Below are 17193 nucleotides of genomic sequence, written 5' to 3' on the forward strand. Positions count from 1 at the left end.
AATGTCAGCTTCTCTTGAATGTTCACCCTTTTCAATCCCTTATTAGCAATAGCAATTACGTCTATAGCCTCTATCCTTCGTGGAAGATGTTAAAAAGATTTAGTACGGTCTTTGCAGGCTCTATGCAACTCTTATTGTGGGGAGGCTTATGGATCAACTGATTTCAATGCCCTTGAAAATGTCCGAGATGCAATTTTGAGGATGACTTACTACTGGTATGACAATTTGTATCTTTTCAGCTGTGCTCCCCAGCCCCAGCCCATTTACTATTATTATACCTTTAAAATGATTTTGGTGTTACTTACCTGAAAGATTTGGGCCATACTTAAGTAATTAAGCTATCTATTTCGTCCACCTAAAAGTACACTTTATTTGAGTTACACTAACATTAATGGGTGTTTGATTATTGGTATTAAATGGTGATATTGAGAATGAATATTAGCATTATTTTCATAAAATGTGTTGTAATTTCCATAATACTAAGATTCGTAGTAGAGCTCTCACCCTCAAACTTGCATTTGACTTCATTATTTTCATTACCTCCTAATACCCACATTTCCAAGTTATAATGGACGAGAATGGATTTTGTGAAGAAAAAGAATAATTAGAGTAGGACAAACATGATCATAAACATTGTCAAGTATTTTTTTTTTCTAGCTAAATTACGTTATATTTTCATTATCCGTCCCACCATTTAGTACCAACAACCAAATAGGTCACAAGTGTATCTGTTGTCAAATTAATGTCTTCAAATAGGGTTTTTTTCCCTTCAATCTCAAACCTCAACATTTTTCGGACTCATAAGATTATATTCATATCTGGAAAACCTAGATATTGAGCTTTTTATCACCTGCATAAGAAAGTGGAATGTTATTTCTCTCTTTCCTTTCTTTAAATTTTGGACAGAGTGCATTGTTTATCATATGCCGTCTTTCTGAAAATTCTTCATTGAACTTGATATGGTTTTGCAGGTACAACTTCATGCCACTCTCCCGAGGTTCCGCTGCAGTTGGATTTGTAGTTTTGCTTGGATTGTGTCTTGCAGCAAACATGGAGTTCTCTGGGAGTATCCCAGAAGGAGTGCAGGTTGATTGGGAAGCGATTCTTACTTTCAGTCCCGACTCTTTTGTGGAGTCTGTGAAGAAGTGGTTGTATCCCAATATGAAGGTGACGACATCTTGGAAAGACTACCCAGATGTTGCCTCAACTTTATCAACAACTGGATCAGTAATTGCTGCTCTCAGCTCTTACAATAATTAAAATCTGATTTCGACGATTTCAAAGAGGTAACCAAAATGAAGTACAGACTCTTTATGCTAGAAAAATGTTCCCTTCTTGATTTCCCTTATTTATAAAGGAAACCTGAAATGAGCTATCAAAATATTGGAGCGTATAACTTAATCAGAGATCTCGTTTTGATACTATAGTTCTACAGATTACTTTGGATATTTTTTTCAAATTTTGGCACGTCAATATTTCATTACCCAATGCCATTAAGTACTTCTCACTTAGGCTCTAAGTCCTGCGATTAGACAGGTTTGGGGATAAGATTTACGTAATGTTACCCTTGTTTTAAACAAAAAGGGTGATTTTGATTAACTCCAAATAACAAATAGCAGTTGCAACTTTGCAGAGATAAGAATTGTATTAGATTTAACAACCCATTTTACTCTAGTTTATTATAAATTGAAACAAAAATTGTTTTTTTTTTATCCCATTGAGAATGGACAACGTAAGAGTAAATAATTTATTTAGTTAGAGTGAACATGCTTTAGTGTGGAATATAATAGTTGCAGTGCTGTACTAATTCTGAGGATGATTCATCTGTCTATTTAGTCTTTACCATTGTGATAACTCGAAGTGGTTTTAGCCTTGAAGATTTAGACTAACACATCTAATGTTTTCCTGCAGTGAAAATCTGCCGTTGGCGTCAGCTGTTGTTGCACAAGACCTTATGGCGTATGGTTGGCGAAAACTGCCGCCACTGTGAATGATCTTTATACGAACCACAATTCTTCACTCATTTAGAGTAATACTGTTGTATGTTTAATATTTAAGTTTTCTTATCTGATTTCTTTTGAATTTTTTTCGTTCCCTATGTTTCGTGCTATGGATAATTTATTTCGATTTCTTCAATGCCTCCAAGAATAAATGCAGTATGTTTTAGCTAGCAGTTTATTGCATAGGAGTATATGATTGTATAGAAATTTCTGGCTTTCCCTTTATAAACTCATGTTCATCTTCTTTGTCTGCATAAATAGGTTTGATTTTATACCTCGAGTTTAATCCCTCCCTCAAAATCTTTAACAAGTTAACATTCGTTACTATGGGTCTAGTAGTCCCATATTTTCTTTTATGTGTTAATTTTTTGCACTATACCCTTGTTTTCCTTACTGAACTATCCTGTTTTCTTGATTAATTCTACCTTTTTTGGGAGTTGGATTTCGTTTCAGTTAGAACAAGTAAGATTTTGAGTTCGATGTCACTTAACACCTTCCTTCCCCTCAATCTTACCATGTAAAACAAAAAAATCCACCCGAACGCTTCCTACATTTGTGTCCTTCATTTCTATCAAAAATTTGTTCCAACTAAATTATTAGAAACTCCTCTCGTCCTAAGTAGGCCCTTGCGGGAGTTAACCTTCTCCACATTTGATATATTGTTCTATTCATGAGTAATTAGGGTTGAATAAAGTTTAGTTAAAATTACAAATCATAAAAGATTAAATTAAACTTTAAGTATATGGTTTGATCTATGGTCCAATATCTTGGTTTTATTTTATTTATTTTTTTTTATATAGAACGTTATAGTTTCTCGGTACCATTCAATTTTTTAAGTGTATTAGACAAGTAGTTCTTAAATATTTGTCATTTTGTTTAATATGTATTGAACTAATGCATTAAATTTCTAAGTATAGATGATCGGCATTCTTATGCGTGGCATATATTCTCTTCGTTTTTTAATGAAATTTTCATAAGAGATGTTCACGGGAATTAAAAAAGATGAAATCTTTTAGATAATGGAGATATTATTTTATTAAATAATAAATTTGATGGAAGAAAAGTGAAAAGAGACAATAAATATTAAAAAAATATTAAAAGGAAGTTACTGCAAAAAATATGAAAATCACAACTAATAATTAAATGTTTTTATAAAGTTAGTGGAAAACATATGGAGACCATAAGAAATGTAAAAATTTTAAAATGAAGTTAGTGGAAGATATGTGGCGAGCATAAGCATTATTAAAATATTAAAATGAGGATGAATTAGGTTTGTCCGAAAATTGTAATATAAATGGAAATATTTCTTATAGAAACAACAAATGAAACACTCCTAAATAGAAAGTGAGAACTTATTTATGAAACGAAGGGAGTATAAAATAATGTGGAGAATATGATAAACAAATTATGTAAGTAGCAAAAAAATAAGCAAGGGAAGTTATTTAGGAGTACCCACTGAAACTCTTTGGTTAATTGCTTCACAGTTGATGAATTTGAATGTAGTGGGAGAGTCATTGTTTCTGTCTGGAAATTAAGAGAAATAAAAAGGCCGTCTAATATATGACGGGAAATTGAACGTAACATATAGAGTAGTTGGAGCATCCATGGATAACTAATTGTGCACATGTGGATAATCAGACAACTAGTAGAATTGAGAGTCAATATTTGTCTATTAAATACTATATTGGTAGTGGTAGTAGCGCTTTTACAATATTTAACTGGATACACACAAAGGAAAATCACCAATCCAAGATAAAGACATATATTGGAGGAATATTTGAATACCATTTCATGGGTGTTGCGGTTTTGTTGGATGGGACCATTGTATAAAAACATATCCATTTATGCTTTAAGGCAACATCCTGTCGAGCATAATCGTATGTTAAATCTAAGAGATTTTGTGTTTAATAAATGTGCTTGCGTTCTTCGGGGTGCTTACCCAAGCTGTTTGACTGTCCTCTTTAACAAATACAATTCGCTGATATCAAAACGCGTAATACACCCAATATATGTGGTATGTATGTTCGCTCAATAACGCCAATGGATTAGTCAAAAATAGAGTCGAGTCAACCTAAAAATAAACTTTCTTATTTTTCTATCAGCGAATTAATCTTATTTAAAATTCAACAAACAATAGAATTACAATTCTAACTCTACTCTTGCTTTATTTTAAGAACATCACGGTAACGAGGATGTCATCATCTAGATACATGATGTGTGTATTTTATATATTATTTTCTACCATGCCCCCATTGTATTTTCATAGCATTTCTCGCGTATTTTGCTCAATTTTCTATTGGTTTTTATGCTTGGTTGGAGTGTTTGTTTCTTATATATTTTGTAGGTACAAAGCTCTAATTATGCTAGGAATCGACTCTTGGAGCGAGATTTGCAAGTTGGAAGGTCATAAGCTACTCAAAGGTCATTTTTGTGCTGATCAGGTCTCATACCCGGCCGGCTGAGCCTCTCATACCCGGGTGGGTTTCCACATACCAGACCGGGTTTGCACTTGATACTTAGAAGAATTTGAAGACGCTATTTGGAAGAAAAAATTGCCACACGCACCCGGCCGGGTTTCCACATACCCGGCCGAGTAGGCCTCTCATACCCGGGCAGGTTTCCACATACCCGGCCGGGTGAGACTCTCATACCCGGGTGGGTTTCCACATACCCGGCCAGGCTTCCATTGAAGATTAAAATGCTCTGCTGCGTACCCGGGCGGGTTTCCCACATACCCGGCCGGGTTTACTCCTAAACTTAGAAACTTTTTGATCTTTGACATTTAGTTATGCCTCGCACCCGCCCGGGTTTCCACATACCCGGCCGGGTCCTGCAGTTATTTTTTTAGTAACTTCCCGTATCCTCCGATCTCTTTGGAGGAGGATATAAATAGCTCTTGAGGGGAATTTCCAGGACAATATTTTTTCTCTGTTTTTGAGGGTTTGGTATCAAGGATTTCTCATATTACTTGTCATGGGGGATTGTTAATCAACACTTGAACATTGTAATTCTAATTATATTGAAGGTATTAGTTTCAATTCCAATCTCTTGTTCTTGTTTATCATTATTATTTTTGAATGTTTGCTTCTCCATTAAATTTGAATTTGATTTCCTCCATGAATTTAATTATTGAATCTCTAGTTAGTTTTAATATGCTTAGTGAGTAGTTTTATTTCTAGGGTTTGGTGAATCTATGCAAAAGGTCATGATTCTTGTTTGATTTTTGGATTTAAATTTGGTTTGTTTAGGCGATTCAATTGATGGGTTTTTAGATTGATTGCATGTTTGGCTAATTTGCAAGTTTTATTCGCTCAATTCTATAAGCGAGAGTTGCGAGTTTGAGTGAACGATTTCCTTCCTTGAACAATTAAGCTTTAATCGCGATAGCTTGTTTTATTGTTTAATTGTCGAATTTGTTTGCGAGAGCAACATCTTCCTTCGCCTTTATTCATTCCTATCCCAATTGTTGTTCATAAATCATGATCGATGCATAGTGAATCCTTTTAGCCCTAGGTTTTTAAGTATTGAATTCTATTCATCTCTTGTTTTTGCGTTTTACTTAGATAAACAAAAATCCAACATTTGATCGTTAGCAATAGTGAACTTGGTTCAAATTGTGACTTTATTTGTCCTTCCACAGTGGTTCGACCCTACTTTCCCAACTATACTAGTTAGGTAAATTATGAATTATTTTTGGTAGTAAAACGACCTATTAAAAATTTGGCGCCGTTGCCGGGGAAGGGCAACAGTTTTGCTTTTTGAATTTAGCGTTTGCTTTTGCTAACCCACTCGAGGAACAACTGTTCTTCGAGCGTATTTACGTTTGTTTTAGTGTTTTTGTGCATGACCAGGAGTACCAACAAGCACCCTTTGCTTTTTGATCCTGAGGTTGAGGCAACTGCTCGTAGAACACACGCAAGTGCAAAGAAAAGGAGGGCGGAGGCTCGTAAACAAGCTCAACAGGCCTCTCAATCTCTTGACATGGCAGGTCAGGCTTTCGAGAGAACTCTTAGGCAGTCTACACAGCCCAAGGCTAGCAATGTTACCGCGGGGATTAGGATGCCGACTACTAATGCTGGAAAATTTGACATCAAATCCCATGTTATGAATATGATCACGGGAAATCAGTTCTATGGTCTTGACAATGAAGAACCCGTCGATCATCTGCAGAAATTCCTTCAAGCATGTTCTCTACAAAAGATTACTGGGATGACTGACGACGAGCTCTACTTGTACCTTTTTCGTTTCTCTTTGGCGGGCAAGGCTCAGTTGGTATAATATATGCAGTTTTTTAATATAGCCATGTAAGTAATATACAAGATTATTTATGAAAAACTTTAAAAATTATTTTCTTAATTTATTACAAATTTATTTTAATGAAAATTAATAATTTACATAAATAATTAATATGTTATTCGATAATTATCCATTGTAATTAAAAGATATTACATATTTTAGATGATTGTATATGGCCAAAAATTAGTAGTAAATAAGGTATAGTTTTAAAACCTTTTGTAATTAATCAATTAAACAAATCTAATCAGAAAGATATTACATGATATGCTAAAAAATATATTCCTAATAAGAAAACGAAAAGAGCAAGAAAATTTTTATTATAAAGTCGACATGTGTTCTAATCGTCTCTTCATTGGTATATTGTATCATTTTTAACATACTTACCAAATTAATGATATTGATTAATATTTTAGTCACATTCTTCTACAGATTTTACAATATTATTCAAAAATTTACACTGGTCTATAAATTTAGGAACAATATTATTCTACAGCTATTAAACAAATTTGGAAAATAATTTTTCTATATTAAAATATTATTTTCTTTTATTTTGGAAATACTATATATGAATCATATTAGAAAATAATAAAGTTATCCAAATCTTATTCTGCACCTTAAATAAATTCTAGTATTTTAGGAAATGATTTTCAATAAATAATCAGCTGCCACGTCAGCATAATTAAGCGGGAAAATATCGAATGAGAATCTGACATGTGTCAGTCTTGTTTCTTCATTAGTAGTCTTTATAGATTATAGAAGATTATAGATTTTAAGTCCTCACAATTACATATTCTTGAGTCCTCCTTCCTCCAGAAACAAAATATCGCAGTATATCATTGGCTTTAATTTCTTTTGTTTATTCCTGATAGATCTCAATCCATTGGCTTCACCTTTCTGATTGAAGGATGTTTAATTTCTTATGTTTGTTAAACTTAGATAGTGATCTGTATTTGTTATCTGCAGATCATGCTTGCAGAATCCTGTTTTGACCTACATAAAGCTGTTGGTGAAGACTTCTGGGTGTCTACTTGGTGCAACAGTATGGCATTTGAGGGGTGAATATTTTCCTAATATTTCCTTGATGTGCTTTCACAATTTTATGCATGTTAACTTCCTCAAATTGGCTTAGAGTAGTTGCTCATTTCTCTTGGTTACCTTGATTGGTTGGTTTTCATGGTTATATAACCTACTGATTGTTTGTCTTTGCCTCTCAGGAAGCAGTTAGAGGGAACAAGAATTACTCTTTTGAAAACGTACGACTTTAAGTTATATGATTTGTATGCTTTGACTGGCATGATGTAATTCTTTTTCCTTATATAAAAAGCTGCTGCCTGCAAACAGTTGATGTGCTTTTATGCAATTCCTTTTTAGGGGAGAACGTGGATTTGATTTCGCAATAAGAACACCTTGTACGCCATCAAGGTGGAATGAGTTTGATACTGAAATGGCAATGGCATGGGAGGTTAGTAATGAACTATTATGTACTCCTGATATCTATGCTTATGTTTCTCGTGCTCCTTACGTGCTTATGATTTGTTTTTACCATGTGTAATTGGTTGATATAGATCTTAAAACATGATTTTTGCTGCATCATCTTGTCCCTAAAAACTAATGTAAAGCTTATGTTTTGAACTATAAACCTAAACTAAGGGCTGATTTATAGCCTTATTTTGTTTCTACTGTAGCCAAGTTAAGTATTTTCTGGTGCAATCTACTTGAATTGAAATTCTAAATACAAAAGGTCATTCTTTTTAAGTGATAATGCTTATCCTTCTTTCGATAAGGAAGTTGAGTAGAGTAATTCTACTTAAGAAACTTGTTTGGGCCTACTGCTTGTAAAGTTGTCAGAAGATATTGACTTTTTTCTTTGAGATGGGGGTTCCCTGTAATATTTATGCGGACGGAATGTATGACATATGTATGCGGAATAAAGTTCACATGAGAGGGGTGAATTGTATTTATGGGTATTTAAAAATTTACTTCATAAAACTTCACTGTACTGAAATGAATAAGAATTTATACGGAAACAAAGCAACGGTAAAGTAAAGAGTAGAATCAACACAATTTACTCAAAACCATGAATGACACAAATACCATGACCCAGACTCTTGGGAGTGCTCCAGTGTGTTTGGGGCAACTCAACTCGATAATTTCCTCCTAACTTCTAACTCTAGAAGAAACTTTCCAAAGTAACTCTAGCTTGGAGTTAGAAATGAATGAAAGAAAGTACAACCCCAAATCTTTGACAAACGTATTTTTAGTCAGGACTAGCTCTTATAGAACTCTCCAGAGGTTCTGTAGGTAGGTTCTTGAGGATGTTAATACTTGACACTGATAAGCTTGAAGATATTTCTAAAGTTTCTCACATTGATATGGTTTGAGTCCACAAATTGTATTTGCTGCAGCTTGGAATATTTTATACTTGAATCGTGGATGGTTGAACATGATCTCCAGAATTTCGCGAACATCCATGAATTCGTGATCATGAATTCCACATTAAGCAACATGTGTAAATAATGTGCAGTTAAATTCTTTTTGCTGAGACAAGGCACTTCAACTTTATTTTAGTCAACTAAAAAGCATAAGTTGAATTACTCACATCGTCATGAAAACATAATTGGTGCAAAAGGTGCTAAACGATTAGCAACATTCTCAAATCTCAAGGTCTGATCTTAGCTCATATTACAGACTTATTTGCAATTTGGTCTAACTTTTGTTTGAGAATATACACCTGGCTTGGTTGTATGATTCAATTTCGCTACTAATGGATCAGGACCTAACAATGTCAGCTTCTCTTGAATGTTCACCCTTTTCAATCCCTTATTAGCAATAGCAATTACGTCTATAGCCTCTATCCTTCGTGGAAGATGTTAAAAAGATTTAGTACGGTCTTTGCAGGCTCTATGCAACTCTTATTGTGGGGAGGCTTATGGATCAACTGATTTCAATGCCCTTGAAAATGTCCGAGATGCAATTTTGAGGATGACTTACTACTGGTATGACAATTTGTATCTTTTCAGCTGTGCTCCCCAGCCCCAGCCCATTTACTATTATTATACCTTTAAAATGATTTTGGTGTTACTTACCTGAAAGATTTGGGCCATACTTAAGTAATTAAGCTATCTATTTCGTCCACCTAAAAGTACACTTTATTTGAGTTACACTAACATTAATGGGTGTTTGATTATTGGTATTAAATGGTGATATTGAGAATGAATATTAGCATTATTTTCATAAAATGTGTTGTAATTTCCATAATACTAAGATTCGTAGTAGAGCTCTCACCCTCAAACTTGCATTTGACTTCATTATTTTCATTACCTCCTAATACCCACATTTCCAAGTTATAATGGACGAGAATGGATTTTGTGAAGAAAAAGAATAATTAGAGTAGGACAAACATGATCATAAACATTGTCAAGTATTTTTTTTTTCTAGCTAAATTACGTTATATTTTCATTATCCGTCCCACCATTTAGTACCAACAACCAAATAGGTCACAAGTGTATCTGTTGTCAAATTAATGTCTTCAAATAGGGTTTTTTTCCCTTCAATCTCAAACCTCAACATTTTTCGGACTCATAAGATTATATTCATATCTGGAAAACCTAGATATTGAGCTTTTTATCACCTGCATAAGAAAGTGGAATGTTATTTCTCTCTTTCCTTTCTTTAAATTTTGGACAGAGTGCATTGTTTATCATATGCCGTCTTTCTGAAAATTCTTCATTGAACTTGATATGGTTTTGCAGGTACAACTTCATGCCACTCTCCCGAGGTTCCGCTGCAGTTGGATTTGTAGTTTTGCTTGGATTGTGTCTTGCAGCAAACATGGAGTTCTCTGGGAGTATCCCAGAAGGAGTGCAGGTTGATTGGGAAGCGATTCTTACTTTCAGTCCCGACTCTTTTGTGGAGTCTGTGAAGAAGTGGTTGTATCCCAATATGAAGGTGACGACATCTTGGAAAGACTACCCAGATGTTGCCTCAACTTTATCAACAACTGGATCAGTAATTGCTGCTCTCAGCTCTTACAATAATTAAAATCTGATTTCGACGATTTCAAAGAGGTAACCAAAATGAAGTACAGACTCTTTATGCTAGAAAAATGTTCCCTTCTTGATTTCCCTTATTTATAAAGGAAACCTGAAATGAGCTATCAAAATATTGGAGCGTATAACTTAATCAGAGATCTCGTTTTGATACTATAGTTCTACAGATTACTTTGGATATTTTTTTCAAATTTTGGCACGTCAATATTTCATTACCCAATGCCATTAAGTACTTCTCACTTAGGCTCTAAGTCCTGCGATTAGACAGGTTTGGGGATAAGATTTACGTAATGTTACCCTTGTTTTAAACAAAAAGGGTGATTTTGATTAACTCCAAATAACAAATAGCAGTTGCAACTTTGCAGAGATAAGAATTGTATTAGATTTAACAACCCATTTTACTCTAGTTTATTATAAATTGAAACAAAAATTGTTTTTTTTTTATCCCATTGAGAATGGACAACGTAAGAGTAAATAATTTATTTAGTTAGAGTGAACATGCTTTAGTGTGGAATATAATAGTTGCAGTGCTGTACTAATTCTGAGGATGATTCATCTGTCTATTTAGTCTTTACCATTGTGATAACTCGAAGTGGTTTTAGCCTTGAAGATTTAGACTAACACATCTAATGTTTTCCTGCAGTGAAAATCTGCCGTTGGCGTCAGCTGTTGTTGCACAAGACCTTATGGCGTATGGTTGGCGAAAACTGCCGCCACTGTGAATGATCTTTATACGAACCACAATTCTTCACTCATTTAGAGTAATACTGTTGTATGTTTAATATTTAAGTTTTCTTATCTGATTTCTTTTGAATTTTTTTCGTTCCCTATGTTTCGTGCTATGGATAATTTATTTCGATTTCTTCAATGCCTCCAAGAATAAATGCAGTATGTTTTAGCTAGCAGTTTATTGCATAGGAGTATATGATTGTATAGAAATTTCTGGCTTTCCCTTTATAAACTCATGTTCATCTTCTTTGTCTGCATAAATAGGTTTGATTTTATACCTCGAGTTTAATCCCTCCCTCAAAATCTTTAACAAGTTAACATTCGTTACTATGGGTCTAGTAGTCCCATATTTTCTTTTATGTGTTAATTTTTTGCACTATACCCTTGTTTTCCTTACTGAACTATCCTGTTTTCTTGATTAATTCTACCTTTTTTGGGAGTTGGATTTCGTTTCAGTTAGAACAAGTAAGATTTTGAGTTCGATGTCACTTAACACCTTCCTTCCCCTCAATCTTACCATGTAAAACAAAAAAATCCACCCGAACGCTTCCTACATTTGTGTCCTTCATTTCTATCAAAAATTTGTTCCAACTAAATTATTAGAAACTCCTCTCGTCCTAAGTAGGCCCTTGCGGGAGTTAACCTTCTCCACATTTGATATATTGTTCTATTCATGAGTAATTAGGGTTGAATAAAGTTTAGTTAAAATTACAAATCATAAAAGATTAAATTAAACTTTAAGTATATGGTTTGATCTATGGTCCAATATCTTGGTTTTATTTTATTTATTTTTTTTTATATAGAACGTTATAGTTTCTCGGTACCATTCAATTTTTTAAGTGTATTAGACAAGTAGTTCTTAAATATTTGTCATTTTGTTTAATATGTATTGAACTAATGCATTAAATTTCTAAGTATAGATGATCGGCATTCTTATGCGTGGCATATATTCTCTTCGTTTTTTAATGAAATTTTCATAAGAGATGTTCACGGGAATTAAAAAAGATGAAATCTTTTAGATAATGGAGATATTATTTTATTAAATAATAAATTTGATGGAAGAAAAGTGAAAAGAGACAATAAATATTAAAAAAATATTAAAAGGAAGTTACTGCAAAAAATATGAAAATCACAACTAATAATTAAATGTTTTTATAAAGTTAGTGGAAAACATATGGAGACCATAAGAAATGTAAAAATTTTAAAATGAAGTTAGTGGAAGATATGTGGCGAGCATAAGCATTATTAAAATATTAAAATGAGGATGAATTAGGTTTGTCCGAAAATTGTAATATAAATGGAAATATTTCTTATAGAAACAACAAATGAAACACTCCTAAATAGAAAGTGAGAACTTATTTATGAAACGAAGGGAGTATAAAATAATGTGGAGAATATGATAAACAAATTATGTAAGTAGCAAAAAAATAAGCAAGGGAAGTTATTTAGGAGTACCCACTGAAACTCTTTGGTTAATTGCTTCACAGTTGATGAATTTGAATGTAGTGGGAGAGTCATTGTTTCTGTCTGGAAATTAAGAGAAATAAAAAGGCCGTCTAATATATGACGGGAAATTGAACGTAACATATAGAGTAGTTGGAGCATCCATGGATAACTAATTGTGCACATGTGGATAATCAGACAACTAGTAGAATTGAGAGTCAATATTTGTCTATTAAATACTATATTGGTAGTGGTAGTAGCGCTTTTACAATATTTAACTGGATACACACAAAGGAAAATCACCAATCCAAGATAAAGACATATATTGGAGGAATATTTGAATACCATTTCATGGGTGTTGCGGTTTTGTTGGATGGGACCATTGTATAAAAACATATCCATTTATGCTTTAAGGCAACATCCTGTCGAGCATAATCGTATGTTAAATCTAAGAGATTTTGTGTTTAATAAATGTGCTTGCGTTCTTCGGGGTGCTTACCCAAGCTGTTTGACTGTCCTCTTTAACAAATACAATTCGCTGATATCAAAACGCGTAATACACCCAATATATGTGGTATGTATGTTCGCTCAATAACGCCAATGGATTAGTCAAAAATAGAGTCGAGTCAACCTAAAAATAAACTTTCTTATTTTTCTATCAGCGAATTAATCTTATTTAAAATTCAACAAACAATAGAATTACAATTCTAACTCTACTCTTGCTTTATTTTAAGAACATCACGGTAACGAGGATGTCATCATCTAGATACATGATGTGTGTATTTTATATATTATTTTCTACCATGCCCCCATTGTATTTTCATAGCATTTCTCGCGTATTTTGCTCAATTTTCTATTGGTTTTTATGCTTGGTTGGAGTGTTTGTTTCTTATATATTTTGTAGGTACAAAGCTCTAATTATGCTAGGAATCGACTCTTGGAGCGAGATTTGCAAGTTGGAAGGTCATAAGCTACTCAAAGGTCATTTTTGTGCTGATCAGGTCTCATACCCGGCCGGCTGAGCCTCTCATACCCGGGTGGGTTTCCACATACCAGACCGGGTTTGCACTTGATACTTAGAAGAATTTGAAGACGCTATTTGGAAGAAAAAATTGCCACACGCACCCGGCCGGGTTTCCACATACCCGGCCGAGTAGGCCTCTCATACCCGGGCAGGTTTCCACATACCCGGCCGGGTGAGACTCTCATACCCGGGTGGGTTTCCACATACCCGGCCAGGCTTCCATTGAAGATTAAAATGCTCTGCTGCGTACCCGGGCGGGTTTCCCACATACCCGGCCGGGTTTACTCCTAAACTTAGAAACTTTTTAATCTTTGACATTTAGTTATGCCTCGCACCCGCCCGGGTTTCCACATACCCGGCCGGGTCCTGCAGTTATTTTTTTAGTAACTTCCCGTATCCTCCGATCTCTTTGGAGGAGGATATAAATAGCTCTTGAGGGGAATTTCCAGGACAATATTTTTTCTCTGTTTTTGAGGGTTTGGTATCAAGGATTTCTCATATTACTTGTCATGGGGGATTGTTAATCAACACTTGAACATTGTAATTCTAATTATATTGAAGGTATTAGTTTCAATTCCAATCTCTTGTTCTTGTTTATCATTATTATTTTTGAATGTTTGCTTCTCCATTAAATTTGAATTTGATTTCCTCCATGAATTTAATTATTGAATCTCTAGTTAGTTTTAATATGCTTAGTGAGTAGTTTTATTTCTAGGGTTTGGTGAATCTATGCAAAAGGTCATGATTCTTGTTTGATTTTTGGATTTAAATTTGGTTTGTTTAGGCGATTCAATTGATGGGTTTTTAGATTGATTGCATGTTTGGCTAATTTGCAAGTTTTATTCGCTCAATTCTATAAGCGAGAGTTGCGAGTTTGAGTGAACGATTTCCTTCCTTGAACAATTAAGCTTTAATCGCGATAGCTTGTTTTATTGTTTAATTGTCGAATTTGTTTGCGAGAGCAACATCTTCCTTCGCCTTTATTCATTCCTATCCCAATTGTTGTTCATAAATCATGATCGATGCATAGTGAATCCTTTTAGCCCTAGGTTTTTAAGTATTGAATTCTATTCATCTCTTGTTTTTGCGTTTTACTTAGATAAACAAAAATCCAACATTTGATCGTTAGCAATAGTGAACTTGGTTCAAATTGTGACTTTATTTGTCCTTCCACAGTGGTTCGACCCTACTTTCCCAACTATACTAGTTAGGTAAATTATGAATTATTTTTGGTAGTAAAACGACCTATTAAAAATTTGGCGCCGTTGCCGGGGAAGGGCAACAGTTTTGCTTTTTGAATTTAGCGTTTGCTTTTGCTAACCCACTCGAGGAACAACTGTTCTTCGAGCGTATTTACGTTTGTTTTAGTGTTTTTGTGCATGACCAGGAGTACCAACAAGCACCCTTTGCTTTTTGATCCTGAGGTTGAGGCAACTGCTCGTAGAACACACGCAAGTGCAAAGAAAAGGAGGGCGGAGGCTCGTAAACAAGCTCAACAGGCCTCTCAATCTCTTGACATGGCAGGTCAGGCTTTCGAGAGAACTCTTAGGCAGTCTACACAGCCCAAGGCTAGCAATGTTACCGCGGGGATTAGGATGCCGACTACTAATGCTGGAAAATTTGACATCAAATCCCATGTTATGAATATGATCACGGGAAATCAGTTCTATGGTCTTGACAATGAAGAACCCGTCGATCATCTGCAGAAATTCCTTCAAGCATGTTCTCTACAAAAGATTACTGGGATGACTGACGACGAGCTCTACTTGTACCTTTTTCGTTTCTCTTTGGCGGGCAAGGCTCAGTTGGTATAACTCTCTTCCCAACACCATTACTACTTGGGCACAATTGTCTGATGCTTTCCTAGTGAAGTATTATCCCGGTTATAAGACTCATGACTACAGAGTTAAGCTCTATAGTTTCTCACAAGATGCGGGGGAGACTTTTCATGATGCGTGGGAGAGATTCAAAGATTACCAATATATGTGCCCTCATCACGGTATTGAGAAGGAATTTCTTATGCAATCTTTTTATAATGGTCTTGATAATGAGACTAAGAGGATGGTAGATGGTGCGGCTGGCGGCTCTTTCATGAACAAACAAACTTCTGAGGCTATTTCACTCTTGGATACTCTTGCTGAAAATCAATGGAATAGCTCATCTAGGCGCGCAGCTCAAGCACCAAGGAAGGGGAAGCATGAAGTTGAAACTTATTCCCTTCTATCATCACAAATCTCAGCTTTGAATGCGAAAATTGATGGGATGCGCATGAATGCTAATACATCTATGCCCGTCAATGCTATGGCTACCTCTAGCCAAGGTGGAGTTGCTTGTGATTATTGCGGTGTGCATGGTCATTCTCTAATGGAGTGTTCTGTTAATCCCAATGGAGCTATGGGAGTGCCAGAGCAAGTTAATGCTTTTCAAGCTCGCCCTCCTTTCAACAACAATAGCTACTATCCTGGAATTCGGAATCATCCTAACTTGTCATATCGCAGCAACAATGTGTTAAATCCTCAACAACAACACTTTCCACCACAAGCACCACAACAACAATATGGGCAACATCAGCAACTTCAGCCCAATCAAGGACCACCAGGTTTCCAAAGGCCTCCTCAAGGCCATCAACAGCAGCAATTTCAGAACCAACAACCCCAATCCAAATTGGGGGAATTGAAAAACATGATGGCCCAAATGGCCAAACAGCTTGAGCAACTCGGTACTCACAATAAAATGCTTGAAACTCAAGTCGCTCAATTAGCTGCATCTAGCTCCTCTAGACAAGCAGGAGCATTGCCCGGCCAACCCACTCAACCACATGGCAAGGAGACCGCCAATGCAATCACTACAAGGGGCGGGTTGAGTTATGATAAGCCACCCATGCGTCGCAATGAAGAGTCAAATTTGAAAGATGTGGGCATTCCTGAAGTGGTTATTGATGAAGCACCTTCTGAGGCAGTGCACGAGAAAGAGAAAGCAAAAGAAGAGGCATTGCAAGTGCCTCCCATCACACTTCCTTTCCCCAACCGTCAATTGAAGAACAAACTTGACAAGCAGTTCGGTAAGTTCTTGGAGGTGGTTAAGAATTTGCAGGTAACAGTTCCTTTTACTGAATTAATCACACAAGTGCCTGCTTATGCTAAATTCATGACGGACATATTTACTAGGAAAAGAGCTTTTAGTGAGGTGGAAACAGTTGCTTTTACTGAACAATGTAGTGCTTTGCTACAAAACAAATCCCCTCCAAAACTGAAAGATCCTGGTAGTTTCTCCATCCCTTGTCACATTGGGACACTGTTTATTGATAAAGCTTTATGTGATTTAGGAGCTAGTGTCAGTGTAATGCCTTTTTCTGTCTGTTCTAAACTGAAAATGGGAGATCTAAAAGTTACCAATATTACTTTACAAATGGCCGACCGTTCTGTTAAATATCCTTTGGGTATTTTAGAGGACTTCCCTGTTAGGGTAGGTAAGTTTTATATCCCTGTTGATTTTGTTGTTCTTGATATGGAGGAAGATCGACAAATTCCTATTATTTTAGGAAGACCTTTCCTTCATACGGCAGGAGCAGTTATTGATGTGAAAAATGGTAGACTTACACTTTCTATGGGGGATGACAATGTAACTTTCAATTTGAGCAATGCTTTGAAAG

The 17193-nt window shown here is 35.2% G+C and overlaps 2 protein-coding genes and 1 non-coding gene across 3 annotated transcripts in view; 2 read left to right on the forward strand and 1 right to left on the reverse strand.

Annotated features, from left to right (window-relative positions):
- The window catches only part of LOC130824148 (suppressor of RPS4-RLD 1-like), a 12224-nt gene extending 7180 nt beyond the window's left edge, over positions 1 to 5044 (forward strand). The window contains exons 7-9 of the mRNA XM_057689038.1: positions 118 to 215; positions 972 to 1286; positions 1912 to 5044. Of these exons, the coding sequence (XP_057545021.1) occupies positions 118 to 215; positions 972 to 1260 (387 nt within the window). The 3' untranslated portion in view covers positions 1261 to 1286; positions 1912 to 5044. The remainder of the gene's footprint in view (positions 1 to 117; positions 216 to 971; positions 1287 to 1911) is intronic.
- LOC130824149 (suppressor of RPS4-RLD 1-like) lies at positions 1368 to 14121 on the forward strand. Its single transcript, XM_057689039.1, has 10 exons — positions 1368 to 1390; positions 1912 to 1986; positions 5852 to 6272; positions 7053 to 7124; positions 7260 to 7351; positions 7511 to 7549; positions 7668 to 7758; positions 9195 to 9292; positions 10049 to 10363; positions 10989 to 14121. Exons 1-9 carry the CDS (start codon positions 1368 to 1370, stop codon positions 10335 to 10337), a joined length of 1200 nt encoding a protein of 399 aa, XP_057545022.1. The 3' UTR covers positions 10338 to 10363; positions 10989 to 14121.
- A 1315-nt stretch (positions 14122 to 15436) lies between these two features.
- LOC130824695 (small nucleolar RNA R71) lies at positions 15437 to 15544 on the reverse strand. Its single transcript, XR_009046786.1, has one exon. It is a non-coding gene; the product is annotated as a small nucleolar RNA R71 (small nucleolar RNA).
- Positions 15545 to 17193: the final 1649 nt, after the last annotated feature.

The sequence above is a fragment of the Amaranthus tricolor genome, chromosome 9, assembly GCF_026212465.1.
Source record: "Amaranthus tricolor cultivar Red isolate AtriRed21 chromosome 9, ASM2621246v1, whole genome shotgun sequence".
Taxonomy (NCBI): Eukaryota; Viridiplantae; Streptophyta; class Magnoliopsida; order Caryophyllales; family Amaranthaceae; genus Amaranthus; species Amaranthus tricolor.

Bases quoted from the DNA above. Each gene is read 5' to 3' on its own strand.
- LOC130824149 (XM_057689039.1), top strand. From the start codon at position 1,368: ATGAGCTATCAAAATATTGGAGC. The intron at 1,391-1,911 runs GTATAACTTAAT...GTTTTCCTGCAG, and splicing joins AGCTATCAAAATATTGGAGC to TGAAAATCTGCCGTTGGCGT. The intron at 6,273-7,052 runs GTATAATATATG...TATAGATTATAG, and splicing joins TGGCGGGCAAGGCTCAGTTG to AAGATTATAGATTTTAAGTC.